At 36.8% G+C, this 22,391-nt stretch overlaps 1 protein-coding gene and 1 pseudogene across 2 annotated transcripts in view; one reads left to right on the forward strand and one right to left on the reverse strand.

Annotated features, from left to right (window-relative positions):
• KCNG3 (potassium voltage-gated channel modifier subfamily G member 3) overlaps positions 1-14,055 on the forward strand; it is a 33,185-nt gene extending 19,130 nt beyond the window's left edge. For both annotated transcript variants that reach the window (XM_039887297.1, XM_039887298.1), the window contains exon 2: positions 8,748-14,055. In XM_039887297.1, coding sequence (XP_039743231.1) covers positions 8,748-9,393 — 646 coding nt within the window. In that variant the 3' untranslated portion in view covers positions 9,394-14,055. The remainder of the gene's footprint in view (positions 1-8,747) is intronic.
• Positions 14,056-16,101: 2,046 nt separating this feature from the next.
• LOC120622278 (uncharacterized) lies at positions 16,102-16,220 on the reverse strand (annotated as a pseudogene).
• Positions 16,221-22,391: the final 6,171 nt, after the last annotated feature.

Raw genomic sequence — 22,391 nt, forward strand, 5'->3', positions numbered from 1 at the left:
TTGTTGTTTAAATTTTGTTTTTTGAAATAACTGTACTCACAAGATGTTGCAAAAATAGTATAGACAGTTCCGGTGTACCCTTCATCCAGTTTCCTCCAATAATAACATAAAATAACATCTTACATAACTAAAGTTCTATTTTTAATTCATCTTTATAGACCTCCTGGTGGCTCTGTAGAGTCTGGCTTACTGTAGGTACTCATAGCTTTATCGCTTGATGAATGAGTTAATGTTCTCCATGAGCTTAGGACCACATCCAAGTTAATAGATTGTCCACCCATCCTTACTCCAGGGCTGGCTAGAACTGACTGGCCTCATGAGACCCAGATTGAACCCAGGGACATTTCCTGCTTTCTTTCCTTTGTGAACACTTGGTTGACCCACCAGTCAACCAAGGATGAGAAAGGGTTCTGGAACACATGCCCACACCTGAGATTTTAAAATATTTCAAAATAATGCTTGAGGAGGGAAGTGGATGCAGGTGTGGAATTGGCTGTAGGCTGATGGTTGATGGTAGATGGGGCTGGGTACTTGCAGGTTCATAATACCATTCTGTCTTCTTTTGTATGTTAAATGGTTGCAATTCTTCATCTCAAAAGTTAAAAAAAAAATACTGCCACATTGACAAAGCATCATAACCACTTTCTTAGGTTTTAGAAGCCATCTCTACTAAGTCACACTAGCAGGACAGAGTTCCTAGCAAGATATATACTCCAGACACACCTCATTTTGTTGTATTTTGCTTGATTGTGCTTCGCAGGTGTCGTGTTTTTTACAAACCGAAAGCAAGACCTTCCACCAGCAAAAAGATTACAACTTGCTTTATTGCGATACTTGCTTTGTTATGGTAGTCTGGAATCAACCCCACAATATTTCCGAGGTATGCCTGTACCTCAGGTTTTGTCCAAATGCATTCAGTTCATGTATTTGGGTTGAAAATGGAATTGATTATGCCAGGAGTCAGAAGAGGTAAGGATTATTTGTAGTAATTGCCTGTGAGTTTTCACAGAAGCACACTCTGATCTTTGATGGAGACTGATATGCAATGAGTAGCCTTCCTGCCTTAGCAGAGCAAGTATTGGATGTAGAGTTAAGAATTTGGTTGTTTCTTTGTAGAGGGTCATTGGTCCCTGTTTACCTATAAAGAAAGCGTATGGATCTGGTGCCTATGTTACCAAAACAGAAGCCAGAGGAACAACAGTGGAGAACCTGCAATGCAGTTAGGAGGTAGAGACCCAGTTTACTCACCTAGGAGAGAGCTGTCTGCTAAGGGGGAAGTGAAAAAAGCAAGGGCAGCTCAGTGAAGGTGGTTATGGGGAAAAGAGGTCCTGCAGAATAGTAGCAGCCTCTTAAAACCTCCAGGGAGGAGCCCAGCCAGTCCTCTGTAGCCAGTTTCCAATGGTGGAAGAGTAGCCTTTCTATTCTTCAGTGTCCTTATCCTGCTACATAACCTAAAGAAATCATCATCCAAATAGGAGCATGAACAAACAAAATATATCAAGCAAGGAACATAAAATAACAAGTATACATTGATTACAGCTACAAGGAGATATGTAAATCTCAGCCAAGATTCGATATACTACATAATCAGTGTGTATGTATTATTAATCTGCCATTCATTTATTGGCTGTGTGGCATGAGCAAGTGACTTCTCTGTACATCAGTTTTCTCATATAAAAGTGGGAAAAATAACAAAACCTATTGCATTCAGTTACGAAATTAAATTGTGTAAATTTTTTAGAAAGATGCTTGATACTTGAGTAAGTGCTTAATGTGTGTTTATATTTTCATTATTGATCTAGATTGGAAGATAGATGAAATGATGTAGATTTATTTTTCTGTAAGGTAATTAAAGTGCATAAGAAAAAATCAAGTAAAAATTTTTTTTTGCTTTTTTCTCCTCATTTAACTTATTATTGTGGAGAAAATTCTTGAAAGGACATGAAAGAGACTCTGGGTAATGTGGTGGACATTGATGTGTGATTTGTTGGAAATTTTTATTACACCATGTATTGTTACATTGTACGTGACTGTTAGAAATGTGATTGAAAATGTCTCGTGCATTTAAATCTGAAAGCTTGGGGTAGGAAGGGTGTAACTTTTCCTATTGTGGCACTCCTGGGGTTGTGCTGGTTGATTCAAGCTGCTGACAACTCCGTCATGGTGATTGCTCTTCTAGTTAGGCATGCTTTAAATTTTTTCCTAAAAATATTTTTTAAATTAGAAAAATGATATGTGACATGTTGTAAAGGATTTAACAATACAAAAGGGAATAAAGTAAAAAGTGAGTTTGCATCCTGCATTAGGCTCCCAGGCTCCCTCCCTAGAGGCCACAACAGGTGTTAACAGTTTCTTGAGTATCTTATTAACACGCACGTGTGCATGCACACACACATGCACACAACTATAGCATAATATATGTATTATTATGCACCAGAATATTCCATATCAAAGCACAGTAATGCTCCTCATCCCTTTTTATGCGTACATAGTATAGAGTCATAAAATTGCTGATATCAATTTTATATAATTCAACCTAATAATTTTGACAAATTCATTTATATAACAAATCTATAGATAGATATTTATATATATTTTTTGTTCTTGGATATTACGAACAGTGGATCTCATTGTATGTGATCTTGTGTAAATAAAAGAGTGTGTATGTAGGACAAATTTCTAGATCGCATATACAGTATTGAGCTCGAAAGATCCTGCCAATTGCTCTTTTAAGTGGTTTTGCAAATTTATGCTGCAACCAGAAGTGTATGAGAATATAGGCAGAATTCTTGAGAGAAGAAAGATTGAAAGAATGGTGCATTCATTCTTGCCTTCTCTTTGCACTCAGAAAGGTATTGAACTGACCTCCTTTTGCATGTTGAAGTGAGGACTATGAACCCAGAAATGGTTTGTAATAATGATAATTATAGCCACAATTTATTGAGCACCTACTATTTCATATTATTTCATTTAATTTTTATAACAACCAGAGAGATATGTTCTATTATTATTATCACCATTTAACCAATGAAGAAAATTTAGGAAAAGAGACTAAATCGCTTGTCCAAAGTTCCACAGTCCCTAGTAACCTCCGTTCTACTTTCTGTTTCTATGAATTTGACTACTTTAGATAGCTCATGTAAGTAGAATCATTCAGTATTTGTCTCTTTGTGGCTGGCTAATTTCACCTAGCATAATGTCCCTGAGGTTCATCCATTTTGTAGCCTGTCACAGATTTCCTTACTTTGTAAGGCTGAATAATATTCCATTCTGTATATATACCTTGTTTTGTTTTTTCATTCATTTGCCAATGGCCATTTGGGTTGCCTCAATCTCTTGGTTATTGTGAGTAGTGCTGCTATGAACATGGGTTTGCAAATCTCTCTTCAAGACTCTGCTCTCAATTCTTTGGATATATACTCGGAAGTGGGATTGCTGGATCATACAGTAGTTCTATTTTTACTTTTTTGAGAAAGTAAAAAAAGTTTTTCATAGTAGCTACACCATTTTATAATCCTACCAACAGTGCACAAAGGGTCCAGTTTCACTACATTCTCCCCAACACTCGTTATTTATTTATTTATTTTTATAGTAGTCATACAAATGGGTGTGAGGATACCTCATTATGGTTTTGATTTGCATTTTGGAGATGATAAATGATATTGAGCGTCTTTTCATGTGCCTGTTGGCCATTTGCATATCATCTTTCAGAAACGTCTATCAACTCCTTTGCTCATTTTTTATCAGGTTTTTGATTTTTTGTTGAGTTGTACGAGTTCTTCATATAGCCTGCATATTAATGCTTTACCAGATATATGATTTGCAAATAGTTTTTCCCATTCTGTAGGTTGCCTTTCAACCCTGTCGATTGTGTCCTTTGAGGCACAAAAGTTTTTAACTTTGGCGTAGTTCCATTTGTCTATTTTGTTGTCTGTGCTTTTGGTGTCATATCCAAGAAACGATTGCCAAACCCAATGTCATGAAGCTTTTCCCATATGTTTTCTTCTAAGAGTTTTATAGTTTAGGGCTTACATTTAGGTCTTTAATCATATTGAGTCAGTTTCTGTATGCGATATAATTGAATTCAGCACCATTTTTGATGGCAGACTTCAGTTATACCTTAAAGGTTCCAGAAGAACCAACAGACTTCTTGTGGCTGTGGAGTGGCCATCCCAGGCCTTTGAGTTCTAGCAGAGCCACTTACAGGTGCTAGACAAACATCTGTTGAGCACTTGCTAAATGTCTGATGGGTTTGGAAGTGAAGGCAGGAGATACAAAGATGAATAAGTAGGGAACTCTCTAGGGTGATGTTAATGCTCTATACCTTGACAGGAGTTTGGATTATAGAGGTTATGCATTTGTCAAAACTCAGTGAATATACACTTAAGGTTTGTACATTTCGTTGCACATAAGGTTTACATCAGAAGAAAAAAATGAAACAAATACTGAACTCTAGTTAGTGATATGCACTCTGAAGTTTTTAAGGGAAATGTACTTATGTCTGCAATTTGCTTTAAAATGCATCCAAAAATTAGATTAATCGATGCAGGAAGGGGCGAATAGGTGATAAGCAGGTCTATTTAAACTATTGATGAATTTGTTCCATGTTTGAAATTTTTCATAATAAAATGTTGATGGAAGAGTATGAGAGGGTAACACTTACAGGGGGACTGATCCTTACCTCACACTGTTAATGGCCTCTTATGTCCTGTCCTAGTCTTTTTCGGGGGAGGGGACAGGTAGGAGGATGTAGGGGTAGATCTGGTTAACACTGAAAGCATTTGCTCCCCTTTGGAGGCTGTTTTGAAACCTCTGAGTCATTCCCAGATGTGCCTTCCATAGTGAGGGATCTGTGAGAGTAATTGTTGAGGTCCTCCAGTACCTACAGAAAGGAATACGTTTTACATCGTTACTTAGTATACAATTATATTTAACTAAAACAAAGTTTCATGAAACTATACTTTGATGCATTCTGATATTTCCTATTTAATTCTGAAAAAATGTCAATTTTGAATCATTAATGGGCTAAGAAATGATCGTTTGAAAAATGCTGCTCTAACATGTAAACCGTGAAAATCAAGAGATTGACATAGATCATTTAATATCAACAGTGAACAGTCATAAAAATTATTGGCATTTTTAAATGTTCCTTAGAGCTTCAAAGCCCAATATTTCCAAGTTTCATTATATGTGCCACTAAAATTCTTAGTAGTGTGACTTTAGAAAAGATGATTAACTTTTCATTCTCAGTTTTGTCATCTGTAAAATGGAGATAGTAGAGGAGCTACACACTTCATGGAATTCTTGAAAAGGATTAAATGAGATGATGTCTGAAGTGCTTAGCACAGTGCCCAAATGAAATGCCTCAGTAAGTGGTAAATATTTTTATTAGCCATGAATTCATGAACTTCTATATGTGTGAGCCTCAAAAGAAATCAGAATGGACTTCAGAAAAATAAGTTGTCTTTCAGTACCTTTTTTAGTTCTTTTTCCTTATTTATTTTTTTATGGAAGTAGCCATTGGGAGTACCCAATTGTTGGCTATAGCGCTCAGTAAAACAGTGCTCAGTTTTGCAGCAGTTGTCTGTGGGGGCATTGGCAAGAGTGTCATTTGGAAACGGTGGTGGGGGGGAGGGTGGATTTTGGCAGGCTTGGTGGTTTTTGCTGTTGAAGACTATTTTGGCATAATCCTAGGTGAGAGAGATGCCTGGGGCTTCTCACTGATCCATCCCTTTAGCCTGGAATTCTGAATAAGCCGAGTCTAACTTGGGGAGGTGGACAGGAAGAGCCCAGAGGGCTTTATTAAAGGGGAGATCACCTCTTTGAAATTCTCTTACTGAGGGATTATTCTGCACCATTTGGATCTCTTCCTTTTTTTACCTTAAGAAGTTTGGCTTCTGGTGAAAATAATTAAACAGAAAATGGTCTGGTATTTTGGGCACAATTAAAACTTTTACTCTTCTTAATTTAATAGAATATTAAGATTTTATTGCTGGAAGAGCCCTGAGGAGAATCAATGCAACTCTGCCACTTGGTGGGTGAGGATCTTCCTTCAGAGCCGGAGTAGCAGCGGGCCTTTAGGCATCAGGTCCAGTGCTCTTGATTGTGTCTGGCTAGAGAAGAGACAGTACTTTAGCTGGAGAACTGGTACATTTTAACCACAGCCAATCTAACAAACCTATTACCATTATTACTGTATGTTCCTGCAAATCCCTTTCGAGTGTGCATCTTACCGCTTACTATATTTACCAGTTTATTACCTAGGATAGCAACCCACTTAGAAATCTCAGTGGCTTAACACAACAAAGATTTATTTGTTGCTCACATATTATGTCCAATCAGAGTCAGGCTAGGGAATGTCTGTTCTCTGCACAGACAATCAGGGATTTGGGCTAACAGGGACCATGTTGTAGCCATTTAAGACACATGCTTTCCAGGTTGCCATGGCAGGGAAGAGAACTAGCATTCACTCATCTGTGCTCCTGCCCAGAAGTGATAAAGTCATTTTTCTCACAGCTTATCTGTCAAAATTGGTCATGTGACCCTGCCAAACTGCAAAGGGGCTGGAAATACAGGGGAGCATATGTAATATTTAATGAGCATTGCCCGGGAGAAGTGCTACATGGTAATATATATGGTAAAACTGTATATGGAAAAGAAAAGCCGTTTCCTGTCCTCTATATCTACCAAGTTTTATTACTCTCCTAGTTTTCTAAGCTTCAAGGTTCATAGAGGCCATCATGTCTTTTATGGATAGTCTGGTGGAGACAGGGAAGCTGCTGCCGACCACAGGGTAATGGGGTCCGTGAGCATAGCAGCAGATAAACACAGTGGAGAAATAGTGGGGGTAGGTGTGATTTCATCTGCTGGGTTTGTGTGGTAGGCTGAAAAATATTCCCCCTCTCCCCTCAAAGATATCAGGTCCTAATCCCTGGAACCAGTGGATGTTATCGTACATGGCAAAAAGGATTGTACAGATGTGACTAAATCAAGGGTCTTGAGATGGGGGATTATCCTGGAGTACCCCAGTGGGCCCTAAAGGCTATCACATGTATCTTCATAAGAAGGAAGCAGAGGGAGATTTGACACAGTGACAGAGAGGAGGAGGCAGTGGAACCATGGAGGCAGAAATTGGAATGATATGGCTATAAGCCAAGGAATGCCAGCAGCCATCAGAAGCTGGAGGAGGCAAGGAGGGCATTCTCCTCTAGAACCTTCTAAAGGAGTGGCTCCCTCCTAACGCTTGAGTTTTGGCCCAGTGATACTGATTTTGCACTCTGGCCTCTGGAACTGTGAGAAAATAATTTTCTGTTGTTTTAAGCCACCAAGTTTGCGGTAATTTTGTTATGGCACTCACAAAAAACTAATACACTTACATTCCCAGTTTCTTGGTGGTCAACCACCGTTCTAACCAGTGCCCTGAGGAATTGGTGACTGGAGCAAAGACTGAGAACCTGGGTGAGAATGTTCTCTTTTTTTACCTTCTAAATTTGAACCATGTGAATGTACTACCTGTTCAAATAATAAATAAAAATAATCTTTACAGCCCTGGGAATCCTACAGGAGGGGGACATGGTTAATTTTATGTATTCATTTCCCTGAGCAACATCCAGTGCAATCTGTATTCTGTGGAATGCACTTGGAGTAATTCTTTTCAAAAGGTTGCCCCACGGGCTTGCCTATGTCACCTACTCCAATCTTTCTCTCTCCATTGTATTTCTGATGTTTGGGTCTAGCTCAGTGATGGGAAAGAATTATGTGGAGAAAAATGAATGATGGTGTAATAATTATGTTATTTATATAAAGGTAATTTAAGTAAAAATGACCTCAGAATCCCCTGTCACTGTGGATCAAGGCTTCCTGACCGGTGTGGTAGCCAGAGTACCCAGGCTGGTGAATTCTGCTTCAAGAATATAACCCCTCAACACTAGTGTGCTATGTAAATATTATTATTTTCAATGTGTGCAGTGATGAGGAAAGGCTGGTAAATACTGCTCTAGCTAAAATGAGGCCATATATTTTTAAAATGTACGTTGAATAAAAATAGCCATGGAAAACAAACTAGTTGGGTCTTTGGGAAAGTCGTAGTGATTGTTTTGCCCTAGTATGGGACTCCTCAACCTTTCTTCCAGAGTGACACTCATGGGAGATGGTGGCACTCTGTTGGTGAGGACACTGGCACTTCTTCCAAGCCCCCAAAGCTGGCTCAGCTTCAATAACTTCCGCACAAAGCCTATAGGAAAAGAAGACAGAGTAACATTTTAGGGAATGACCTTGAGTTCACTCTTATTTACCAAGAAATAAATTGAAAACTTGAGTATGTCAACTCTATAGGAACAAAGTCCTCTGACCTACCTCAAACTGATGTCACAGTTGAGAACCATTGTCCTCACAGAGTAAGTACCACTTCATTTTGTGACTAGCTGAGTATAAGTTAATTTCAAACCACCAAATAAGAGAATCTTTTTTTAAAAAAAATATTAATACAATCAAAAACAATTTTAATGGTATTACGTGCAGTATGTAAATAAGAACTTTATCAAATTCAGCTTTCATTTAAACTGTACTATTTGTTGTTCTGTTATGTCCTAGTGGGTCTGATGATGTTGGTAATGCTGTCTGTTCTTTATGTTTTCTGGAATAAGTAACTGAATTAATATGTCAGTGTAGTACTATCTGAAAAACTCTAAGAGCTATTAAAATGTTTAAAAATAAAATGATCAATTCTTCTTTTGTTCTCTTGACAGGATAATTGAAGCTATCTGCATAGGTTGGTTCACTGCAGAGTGCATTGTGAGGTTCATCGTCTCCAAAAACAAGTGTGAGTTTGTCAAGAGACCCCTGAACATCATTGATTTACTGGCAATCACGCCGTATTACATCTCCGTGTTAATGACAGTATTTACAGGCGAGAACTCTCAACTCCAAAGGGCTGGAGTCACCTTGAGGGTGCTTAGAATGATGAGGATTTTTTGGGTGATTAAGCTTGCCCGTCACTTCATTGGTCTTCAGACACTTGGTTTGACTCTCAAACGATGTTACCGAGAGATGGTTATGTTACTTGTCTTCATTTGTGTTGCCATGGCAATCTTTAGTGCACTTTCTCAGCTTCTTGAACATGGTTTGGACCTGGAAACATCCAACAAGGACTTCGCCAGCATCCCTGCTGCCTGCTGGTGGGTGATTATCTCTATGACTACAGTTGGCTATGGAGATATGTATCCTATCACAATGCCTGGAAGAATTCTTGGAGGAGTTTGTGTTGTCAGTGGAATTGTTCTGTTGGCATTACCTATCACTTTTATCTACCATAGCTTTGTGCAGTGTTATCATGAGCTCAAGTTTAGATCAGCTAGATATAGTAGGAGCCTCTCTGCTGAGTTCCTAAATTAATGCACTGCAAATCAAGTCTTGCATACACTTTGATTGAAAAAGTTGATGCTACTTCATATTCATGTGTTTCTTGCTCGGCGAGCACTGCAGTGGTACTGTCATTATCTTGGTAGGGTGAAAATTATCCTTCCCAGCCGAAGGGATAAAGCAATTTACTTATTATGGAGTAAATAAAATTGAGACTGCAAAGGAAAGATACTGTTTCTTAGAGTAAATTTTAGAATCTTGTTTTATTTAGACTTGTCTCCTCCTTCCTTGCCTTGAACAATTAGACTTTTTGTTTTAAGGTATATTATCTGAACATTTTAAAATGGAAAGCTGTATTTTCCAAATGTTTTTCCATCTTATGAATTCAGGAGAAGCTTGGAAGTTAGTGTTGTTTTTTGTTGGAGAGTGACATTTTCATTTCTAAATGTTTTATAATCTCTCATATCAATGTCAGAAGTATCCTGGAAACATATGTCACATGCAGGAACTGTTTAACAAATACTTTAAAAATTTGGCTGAATTTAAACTGTATAATGGAGCTAGATACAAGCAAGGATAGTATTTGGAAAACGTTTCCAGCATATTTCTCAATTCTCTGACTTATTTTTGTTCCTATTATTCACCTTATTATACAGCTGCATGGAAGCTTGAGTATGTAGTCCCCTTTCCATTTTGCATTTCTTTTATCTCTTTACTGAAATGACTCTAAAGAGTATTTTAGAATGAAGAGAGTTTGTATTGTTTAGCATTTTATTGGAGTTCATTTTATTTGAATTCTTTGCTGTTACTAGGTGATAATTGTCCTAACATTCAGCTGTCCAAACAAGGTTTTGACATAAAAATCGATAATAGAAGTAGTTTGATGTTACAACCCATATTTATCTTCTTCTCTCCTCCCGCCACCCCACAAACAACGTGGGTTTAAGTCTTAGATGAAAAGATATTTATGTAGCCTTTTTGTACCAAAGTCAGATGTTGTCACTGGATTATCATAATGAAAGAAATGAAATATTTCCTTACTCTTGGTTGCTGTGTAGCTAAGCCAATTTTAAGCCTGCTAAAAGCAATGAATATATAATTATTTGATCTAATCTTTACCATCATGAATTATGGCTATACCAAATCTTCTTGCAACAGTATTGAATAATATGTCACATTAATCTCAGTAGATTATTAAGACTAGATAATGTAAAACTGTTAACTGTTTAGTGCTAAATTTTGGCAATGTGAATTAAGATCTTTGTTAACCACTTGTTGTGTATAGATTCATGATGTTGTACACTGTAATTTAGTGGAGGAGGAGGGAGTGGAGAGAGGGGATGACACCTTGATATATTTATCAGAGAAAAGGTTACCAGAAGTGTTTATTAAAGGAACTTTAGCCATCATCTAGTTCAAACCTCAACTAGTACAAGTAGAAAACCAGGGCAAGAGAGGATACGATTGTGGAGTTGGGGCTAAAACCTAGATCTCTAGAAACCAAGCCCAGCAGCTTATTCTTAATAAATCTCTGGGTTTTGAGAAGAGCTTTGCGAAGCCGTAATTCATTGCCATTGCCGAGGTAATAGCAAAACTGTTCCTTTTCCCTAATTCCCTTTCCTGAGTTTGATATTTTGGCCATTAAGAATATCACCCCATATTCAAAATAAAGTCTGTTATTTATTGTATATTTATTATATTTTACTATATTTGAAATAAATGGCATGGATTTATTTTTTCTTACCTAATTGGGGTAAGGCTTTGTGATTCATGCAAACAACATGTAAATGACAGTATCTCCGTATTACTTACTAAAATATGATAGCCATCCATTTTGCTAATACTGGGAACTCTTCATGGGAGTATTTCTTATCTCTCCAAGGAAATTATAACAACTATCTTGAGGACTGGACCCTCTTTCCTGCATTCACCTTGATATCTCCACAGTGTCTCAGACAGACTTGGGCACAAACTATTGATTGATTTTGGGGGAGAAACTTCTGAAGAGGCAAGGAGAAGGAAATTCCTATATGTGTACATGTGTGACTATACATGCACAGACTTTGAGGCTGCCCTTAAGTAACCAGTAAGAAATGTCTTATTGGTGATGCCAGACTTCTTAGGAAGGAGCATGTTGGATAAATTCTAATGACAGTTTAGCTGCCCTTTGCGAAGAATGATGACCAGACATGATAGAGTAGTTCAATCATGAGTGAAAAAAAATCACAGGTATTGTTATGTTTTAGAACAGGCATTTTCATAACTTTCCCTGAATGTCATTGCCTTTAAAAAATCATTTAGTAGGACTTCTTTCTTAGTTGCGCTTTTAGACATTTTTCATAACTCAGTCTTCATGGCAGAGATGCTTTCATTAGGATCCTTATTAGTAGCAGTAAATCAGATATTATCCTAATTAGAATGCCCCATGAGGAAAGAAGAAGCCTGAATGTTTTGTTCTGATTTTACCACACCTGAGATTGTGACTTGCTCTTATGTAGAACTTGTTTTGTATCTTCTAAAATGGGAGTATGTGTTTGAAAGTGAACATACTCTAACTCAAGGCCTTATTTATCTTTTGCTTTTATGACCCTATAGTTATTCTGGGTTGTTAATTGAAACATTGCATTTGCTTTGCTCAAGAGTCTTGCAGTTACTTACAATCACACCTTTGTAAGGTCTTTCTTACAAATATAGAAATATATTCTTTCACAGTGGCTGTCAGTAAGTCAAAGTAATATTTCCTATTTTTAAACTTTTGTCCAGATGTCTTGCCTAGGTCTCCTGTGATCTGAGAGTAGGGTACATGGGGATAAGTTGGATGTGGGTGTTGGGAGGATTTTCTTTGCTGGCTTGATATTTTCTAGAAGCAGCTTATTTTTCCTCTTTGCTATAGAAATGAAAAATAAAAAACAGAAAACTCCTAGCTCTGTTTTACTATTAAGCTTATATAACTCCGAACTTAATGCATAGCTTCACAAACTATCTCCAGAGCTCTCGATCCTTCATAAATATACATTCATTTATGGTATACACTATAAAATGCAATCAAACACAATGTAAATATTTCACAGGGTCATAGGAAATTAGAGCTAAAGGACCTTGGAGACCTGAAGATCTCTTTCCTAGGCCCTTTATCCCATCCGAATGTCAGCAGCCAGGGAACTGTGCTCCCAGTGGGTTGGAATTTAGCCATTAACACTCATAGGGAGACAAACTTGTCCCAATTGCCTGGGACCTTCTTGGTTTTAGCACTGGAAGTCCCCCATTCCTGGGAAATCCTCCTGTCTCAGGCATACTGGAAGAGTTGGCATCCTAGTATCAGGTCAGGCCCCAGAAACCTGGTTTCCAGACTTTGGGTTCAGTACTCTTTGGATATACTTCTTTTTTATTTTGTAACATCAAAAGGCATGAATGATTTCTTTTTAAAATATTTTCCTTGGGGCCCCTTTTTACAGGTCAAATAAAAAGCAAATGTTGCTTTTAGACACCCTAGGTGTCAGGAAGGAGGTCTTGGGACCAGTATAGAGAACTCAGATTTTCAATAGAGTTTTCGAATTGCAAAACTTTACAGTTGTGCATCCATTTACATATATACGAGTAAGTGCGTTCATAGTTATTGCAGTATTTAGAAAGTGCAGGCTGAGAAATGACATAGCTGAATGGGAAGTAACATGAGTTGACGCTCTAATGGAAAAGTTCCATTTTGGTCAGGAAAGGTTGCATATACTTCTCTGTTTAACATGCTTTCATTACTTCCTGTCTTCTCTGACCCATCTGCACTTAGAGGACTGGGCATATCAGTTTGGCCCCTGAAAGTAATTTAATGATTTACTGCCCCATACTGTGGAGCCTTCCTAAGATTTATGAAATGTTACCCAAAAGCGTGATCATATTGTCTCATTCTGTGATTAACTATTTTCCTTTTAGCAATTGACCACTTACTTATGCCTAAACTTTCAGATTTTTCAAATTCTACCAGACATTCCTAATAAATGAACTTTTGACCATTAGTGCAAGCTCAGTTGTCAATTTATTATTTGTCTGTTTAGAAAATTGAACTTGATAATCTGCATTTATGCTGTAATTTAAATTAATTTTAAGTAGCTTTGGTGAGAATCCTTTTATTTATATTTAAAAAAGCACCACTATATCAAGTATAGTGAAAGTATAAATGACCTTTAGTGGATGAAAGACAGAGGGAATAAATATTTGGATTACACCTTATAGGACTAAATCATGCTATGTCATTTCTATCTGAAGTAGTACTCTTCATTTATGCAACATTTTATTAAAACTAAAACTAAAATTTCCTATAATTTTGTATTAGGTTTTCTTTCTATGGATTTCAGTTATTTCAGTTGTTTTGAAATAATTCTATAACTCTGCCCATGACAGAGTAGAGGCCACTTGCAGGGTGTATTGTTACAAAGTGTTTTGTTTTGTTTTTTAAAGAAGGGAAGCATCAGTAAGGACAGGTATTTTTGCTGTATTACTATATAGTGATTTGTTCAACTTACATATTGCTTTTTAACTGTATGTTACAAGCTTGATCTTGCAACTTTGATGGAATTCCATGCTTTCCAGCTCTACAATACAGAGGGCATGAGAATTTCACTTCCTTAGTGGAGAGCAGTATTTGAGTTATAAATCCTGAATTCTGATGCAAAAGAAGTGTGCGTGTGTGTATGTGTGTGTGTGTGTGTGTGTGTTATAGCTATACATATATTTATTTTATTTTATTTTATTTTATTTTATTTTATTTTATTTTATTTATTTTATTTTATTTTATTTTTTTATTTTATTTTATTTTTTTATTTTATTTTATTTTATTTTATTTTATTTTATTTTATTTTATTTTATTTTATTTTATTTTATTTTATTTTATTTTATTTATTTTATTTTATTTTATTTATTTTATTTTTAGCCATACTCAGTCTTTCATATGAAACACTTGGAAGTAAAATGCAAAATCATGAAATTGATATTAAGGCTTAGCTTTCAAGTCCATGTGAAAGCTGTTTAGTTTATGAACAAATAAGACAGAAATGGAAAGTTTAGATTTTTTGCTTTGAGATAAACTGCCTAACTTTATATCTGTATTTTTTTTTAAGTAATTCTTATAATTTGGAAGGTTTAAAAAGATAAATAATACAGGTATACCCTTGAGAAGGTATGGGATCATAATCAGATCAAATTATTGAAAAACTGCTACATGTGAAATTAAATTTGAGGAATTATGATAACATTTGACTTAATAATGAGGATTTTTATCAACTAATATAAGTGTGTGGTTTTCTGGTACCCACAAAAGTTTTCTAAGGGGTAGCTAGGGATGGTAGATGGATACCTTCTTTTTATTACCTATTCTAAATCTTTTCTGCCTTTCCCTCTCTCAAATTAATGACCTACATCTTATTCTGTTAAAAACCACACAAGTGAGGTTAAGCATGCCTTTTGTTAGCATTGTAGTTTTGTCGATAAATTTTAGGCTATTTTGGAAGACTAGTTAGGGAATTTAAAAGTTAAACTAAATAAATAAGAAGTGACTGTACCGATGCATTTTTTTAAAAACTGAGATATAATTTTTACATACTATAAAATTTATCATTTCAAAGTATACAACTGTGGTTTTTAGTATATTCACAGAGCCTTGCAACCATCATCACTGTCTAGCTCCAAAATATTTCCATGTGCCCATACTCGTTAGCAGTCACTCCCCGGTCCCCACTCACCCATCCCCTGGTAACCACTAATCTACTTTCTGTCTCTATGGATTCACCTTTTCTGGACATTGCATAGAAATGAAACATGTGATCTTTTGTGTCTGGCTTTTTTCACTTAGCATTTTTTCAAGGCTCATCCATATTGTAACACGTTTCAGTACATTGTTCATTTTACTGCTGAATAGTATTCTAGTGTATGGATATACCACATTTTGTTTATTTCTCTGTTTGTGAACATTTGGGTTATTTTGGCTTTTTGGATGTTATAAACAATGCTGCTGTGAACATTCATGTACAAGTTTTGTGTGAACATATGTTGTCAGTTCTCTGTATATATACTTAGGAATGAAATTACTGGATCATATGGTAATACTATATTTAACTTTAAAGAACTGTCATACTGTTTTCTAAAGCAACTGAACCACTTACCATTCCTACTAACAATATATGAAGGTTTCAATTTCTTCATGTCCTCCTCAACACTTATTTTCATTAAAAAAAAAATAGCTATCTTAGTGGATGTGAAGTAGTATTTCATTGTGATTTTGATTTGCACTTCCCTAATGGCTGATGATATTGAGCATCTTTTAATATGCTTATCGATTATTTGTATGTCCTTTTGGGAGAAATGTCTATTCAAATCCTTTGCCCATTAAAAAAAAAATGGGTTATTTACCTTTTCATTGTTGAATTGTAAGATGTTTTTTATATATTCTGAATACTAGACCCTTAGCAGGCACATCATTTGCAAATATTTTCTCTCAGTTTGAGGGCTGTCCTTTCACTTTCTTACTGATATCATTTGCAGCATAGTTTTAATATTCAATGTAGTCCAATTGATTTTGTCTCTTGTCTCTTGTGCTTTTGGTGTTGTATCTAAGGAACTCAAGGTTATGAAGATTTATTATATATATATATGTATATATATATTTTTTTCCTTAGGTGAAGCAGCCCTTGGTTGACCTCACAGATTGCAAGGACCTTGTCAGTTTACAATCCCTTATTTTGTTATTTTTTATGCCTACAGCACCTGGTCTTCCTAGGTGGTCTCCCATCCAAGTACTAACCAGGCCAGGCCCTGCTTAGCTTCCAAGATCAGATGAGATCAGACTTGTTCAGGGTAGCATGGCCGTAGACTTCTCTTATAAAAATTTTGATAGTTTAAGCTCTTACTTTTAGGTCTGTGATCCATATTGTGTTACTTTTTGTATATAGTGTTAAATAGGGATCCAACTTCATTCATTTAGAGGTGATATCTAGTTGTCCCTGTACCATTTGTTGAAAAGGCTATTCTTTTTTTAAATAATTTTTTTATTTTTAAATTATGGATGGCATATGATATTATATTAGCATGAGGTGTATAACATAGTGATTAGACACTTATATAACTAACAAAGTGACCACCCAATAAACCTAGTACCCACTGACATTATACATAGTAATTACAATATTATTGGCTTTATTCCTCATGCTATACTTTACATCCTCGTAACTATTTTGTAACTACCAATTTGTACTACTTAATCACTTCTCTTTTTCACCCACCCCCCCTCCTTCCCATCTGGCAACCATCAAAATGTTCTCTGTATCTATGAGTTTGTTTCTGTTTTGTTTGTTTGTAACTTTGTTCTTTAGATTCCACATGTCAGTGAAATCATATGGCATTTGTTTTTCTCTGTCTGACTTACTCCACTCAGCACAATACCCTCTAGGTCTATCCATGTTGTTGCAGATGACAAGATTTCATTCTTTTTTATGATTGAATAACATTTCATTGTATATATGTACCACCTCTTCTTTATCCGTTCATCCACTGATGATTGCCCAAGTTGCTTCCATAGCCTGACTATTGTAAATAATGCTGCAATGAACATATGGATTCTTATGCCCCTTTGAAGCAGTCTGTTAGGGTTTTTTGGCTACTCAGAAGTGGGATAACTGAGTCCTTTTTTGGTCTCTTGTTATAGCCTTTGTTTTAAAGTTTATTTTGTCTGGTATAAATATTGCTTTTTGTTTGTTTCCATTTTCATGAAACTTTTTTTTCCATTCCTTTATTGTCAGTCTCTATCCTTCAATATGAAGTGAGTCTCTTGTAGGCAGCATATGTAAGGGTCTTGTTTTCTTATTCATTCAGACACCCTATCTTTTGACTGGAGCATTTACATTTAAGTAATTGTTATACATATGTAATTATTGCCATTTTATTATTCTTTTTTTAAAAATTTTTTTCTTAAAGAAGTCCCTCCAACATTTCCTGTAATACTGGCTTGGTGGTGATGAATTCCTTTAGCTTTTTCCTATCTGGAAAGCTCTTTATCTGTCCTTCGATACTAAATGATAGCTTTGCAGGTTAGAGTAATCTCGATTGTAAGTCCTTGCTTTTCATCACTTTGAATGTTTTCTGCCAATCCCTTCTGGCCTACAAAGTAGAGAAGCTCCAGAAATCAGCTGACAGTCTCATGGGAGCTCCCTTGTAGGTAGCTAAATGCTTTTTTCTTGCTGCATTTAAGATTCTCTTTGTCTTTAACCTTTGGCATTTTAATTACGATATGTCTTGGTGTGGGCCTCTTTGGGTTCATCTTGTTTGGAACTCTCTGCACTTCTTGGACTTGTATGTCTATTTCCTTTGCCAGTCTAGGGAAGTTTTCCGTCTTTATTTCTTGAAATAGGTTTTCAATTCCTTGCTCTCTCTCTTCTCCTTCTGGTATCCCTATGATGTGAATGTTGGTACGCTTGATGTTGTCCCAGAGGCCCCTTAAACTATCTTAATTTTTTTGGATTCTTTTTTTCTTGTTGCTGTTCTAATTGGATGTTTTCTACTACTTTGTCTTCCAAATTGCTGATTCAGTCCTCTGCTTCATCTAATCTACTGTCGATTCCTTCTAAGATTTTCATCATTTCAGTTACTGTATCCTTCATTTCTGACTGGTTCTTTTTTTGTTTCCTATCTCCATTTTTATGTTTTCTATCTCTTTGTTAAAGTTCTCACTGAGTTCATCTACTCTTTTCCTAAGTTTGTTGAGCATCCTTATAATCACTGTTTTGAACTCTGCATCTGGTAGGTTCCTTGTCGCCATTTGTTTAGTTCTTTTTCTGGAGCTTCGTTTTGTTCTTTCATCTGGGACATGTTTCTTTGTCTCCCCATTTTGGCTGCCTCTCTGTTTCTATGTATTGGGTAGGGCTGCTATGTCTCCCAGTCTTAGTAGCATGGCCTTATGTAGTACGTGCCCTGTGGGGCCCAGTGGCACAGTCTCCCTTGTTAACTGAGCTAGGTGCTCCAGGAGTGTTCATTGTATGGGTTGTGTGTGCTCTCCTGTTGTAGTTGAGCCTTGGTTGCTGTTTGCATGTCAATGGGAGGGATTGCCCCTTGGGCCGATTGGTTGTGATGACTGGCCGATTACAGTGGAGGAGCTGTTATACAGGGGCTGATTCACTTTAGCAGGGCTCTCGTGCCTGCCTAGTCTGCCCTTTGGGTGTGTCGTCCTCGGATGTGGCCCCAGGTTGTGCTCTGGCTCAGACTAAAGCTGGTAACTTGGCATGCTGGCCCCAGGGCCTCCTGGGAGGGGTCCTACCAAAGGCCAAGTTCAGCTGCAGCTTGTGCCCTGCCCTGGGCCACCTAGCATGAGCCACCAAACAATTCATAGATGGCTACCACCCACACTGGGCTTGGATGTGCCTTGAGAAGCCAAGCTGCAAACTGAGGCTGGCTGTCTCTAGTACTGGGCTTGGGGCTGCTCAGCAAGAGGTATGGGACACACTGAGGCCAGATGCTACTTTTTAAGGTTTTGCAAATCTTTGAGAGAGTTTAGGAAAGTTTGCAGCATGAGCCAAGACAGGCCATTTGTATGGAAAATCCACTAGAAGTGGCCTGAGTGGGCCCACAAGTTGGGTGGGGCAGGGTCTCAGGGAATCACCTGGGCAGGACAACCAGTGTTAGCCAGGCCGATGAAGATTCAATATGGCAGTCGCATATGTCTGCACACAGGGTGTGAGGAGGATTCAACAAAGGAGTAGTGGCCTCCACCAGCACTTCTGTCTCGAAGAAAGTTGCCCTTTCAACTCTCACCCTCAGAGCGAATGAGTCCATCAGTGAGTAAGTCCATGTGTGGGCCCCTTGAGAGGCATGTCTGTGACTCCAGCGGCCTTCTATCTGGTTTTCACAGCCGAAAATAGTGGAGACTTCTCTTTCCAAAACTGGAACCCTGGGTTGGGGAGCCTGGTGTAGGGCCAGGACCCCATTCTCCTCTGGGGGGACCTCCACAGCCAAGATATTCCTCCTACTTCTTAACTGCCACAGGTGGGTGTGGTACTAGCCCATTCTGTATTTTTGCCCTACTACCATCAAGTGACTATAGATGTATGGATTTACTTCTGGACTCTCAAGTCTATTGATCTATATGTGTATCCTTATGCCACAACCACACGGAAGACTATATGTAGCTTTGTAGTAAGTTTAGAACTCAGAAGGTGTGATTTCTTCTTTTATAAGATTGTTTTGACTATTCTGGATCTCTTCTACATGAATTTTAGTATTAGCTTGTCCAATTCTGCAAATAAGGCAGTTGGAATTTTGATAGGGATGGCATTGAATTTGATAGGGAATTTAGATCAATTAGAGAAATATTGTCATCTTAACATTAAGTATTCCAATCAATGGATATAGTGTGTGTTTTCATTTACTTAAGTCTTCTTTCTTTCAGTGTTTTATAGTTTTCAATGCACAAGCTTTGCACTTCTTTGGTTTAATTTATTAAGTATTTATTCTTTTTGATGTTATTGTAAGTGGAATTGTTTTCTTAATTTTATTTTCAGATTGTTCATTACTAATGTATAGAAACACACTGATATTTGTATGTTGATCTTGTATCCTGCAAGCTTATCGAACTTATGTATTAGTTCTAATTGGTTTTTGAGAAATTTTTATGGTTTTCTATGTATAAGGTTATGTCACCTGCAAAGAGAGAGAGTTATCCTTCTTCCTTTTATGTCTTTCTCTTGCCTAATTACCCATCTAGAACTTCTATTACAATGTTAAATAGAAGTGGTGAGAGTGGACATCCTTGTCTTATTCCTGATCTTAGAGATAAAACTTCCAGTCTTCCACTGTTAAGTATGATGTTAGCTGTGGATTTTTCATAGATGCCCTTGATCAGGTTGAGGAAATTTCTTCGTATTCCTAGTTCGTTTGAAGTTTTCATCATGAAAGGGTTGTTGGATTCTAATGATGTGTTTTCTTGAAGAGATAGACGGATTTTGTTATGAGTTGAGTCGTTGTACTGTCTGTGTCAGGAAATACATTTTGTTGAAGTGAGTTTCTAAATCTATACAAGATACTAATAAGATTGAAGCCATAGAAGTGCTTGTTGATGGTTTTTACAGTTTGTCAATTGATATACATTTAATGGATTCTAAGAGTATTAAACTGATTCTCTTCATTAACCCAAGTTAATTTGAGTTTGTGTTCACTTGCCTAAAGATGCAGAGACACACATGTACAAAAGAGATAAGATCATTTGTTTCTGTTGGTTGCTTTATTTTAATTCCTGTTTATTACCTAACCTAGCTTCTCACACTCAGATATTCCAGGAGTACTAGGAGAATACCAAACTGTGGATAAAGGCAGGCTTCATCAAGACCTGTGGCATCACTGCAGGAAATTTTTTTTTATTTTTGTTAATCCTTTGTGTGCATGGAGTAGGAACATTTGCCTAATAAGTGTCACTGCTGTGCTGTGCCCTGTGGGGTACACAGAGATGATCATCGGCTGGTTTTGCCCTGGCAGATACCCTTTGAAAAACCCCTCCTATTCTGCCCCAAAGTCCCATTCTTTGATTTAACTTGAGGGTCCTTTACACAAATACTAAACCCAGAGTTTTTAATGTAATCTCTCGCTATGAAAATAATAATTCTGAAATTCCTCTAGGAAATTATGTCAGTAAAATAATTGGAGAATAGTTCAGTGTTATCTGTAAATAATACTTCCCCAATGGGTTTGGAAAATCACCTGCAAGATCGAGTTTTCCAGTCTGACTTTTGTTTTAAATAATATTTTTTATTTTTAAATTACAGTTGACATACAATATTATGTTAGTTCCAGGTGTACAACATAGTGATTAGACATTTATATAACTTACAAAGTGATCACCCTGATAAATCTAGTACCCATATGATACCATACATAGTTATTACAATATTATTGACTATATTCAATCTGACCACCTTTGAATGGATAGAGCCTTACTGGCAATTTTTTTTTTCATGAGTAATATTGCTAATGTAGTATTTGACTGGATACTTACAGTTTTCTGATTTTGTACATACACTCCAAAAGCCTATGGCTAATGGTTATATTTCAAATAAATTTCATGAATGTGCTGGGCAAATGTTAACAATCTTCAAACCTAGTTACCACCCAAGATTTGGAGTATGCTACATTTGTAATGTTATATTTTTACAGCAAATATTTAGGAAAAAAGGTTTTAAAGAGAAGTATACTTTGCTACAAATGTAAAATAAGTATTTTCAGTGCTATTCATAGCAACTATTCTTAGGAATAGTAGGATTCCCAATTACTAGTCATTGAATGCTTGAATAATGGCTACAATTTCTAAAATCTATAGAGTAATGAAAATTATGGCAACTTTTTCATAAAAAATAATGTACTCTTGTTTTACAATTCTTTTATTTTTGCTTAATGCTTTTATTAAGTAATCTGAAAATAAATCTGACCCTAATTGGTCATCCAAAAAACCAAAATTTGCTGAGGAAGCAAAATGTATAACTAGCGGTAACTCAAAAATACATCATTTTTTTGTATTTATAGGTTCATTTGTTACAGGGAATATGTAGGTCACCAGAGGCAATGGGCATTTATTATAAAGACACAGCAGCAGCTGCCTGACGTCTGATGTCTCTCTTCCTGCCTCTCGGAGTTGGCATCACTTTTGGCAGTGTGGCATCTCTGCACCTCCTCCATTATCTTTTCCACTTGACATCTACTGGTTGATTCTCTTTCTTTTTCCTGTTCAAATTCCAGAGGAACATTAGCTTAACCTTACCACCACCTGAATTGAGAAGCAGTTTTTCAAGCCAGTCCCCCTGGCTTGGGGGAAGCAATCTTTTTGAGGTGGGGAAATCGTTGTGGGCAGGGCAGTTTCCTTTAGAAGGAGATGTTGGAAGTGCCATTATGCGGTCTGCAGAGACAATGCACAAAACCACACCCTGGGCCACCACATTTATGGTGTGTTGCTGATTACGCGTGAAGAACAGGAGGTAGCAAGTTCTTTGTGCTTGGCCTTGTCTGGTATA

Source organism: Pteropus medius, unplaced genomic scaffold, assembly GCF_902729225.1.
Source record: "Pteropus medius unplaced genomic scaffold, Ma_sr-lr_union100, whole genome shotgun sequence".
In the NCBI taxonomy this organism is placed as follows: Eukaryota; Metazoa; Chordata; class Mammalia; order Chiroptera; family Pteropodidae; genus Pteropus; species Pteropus medius.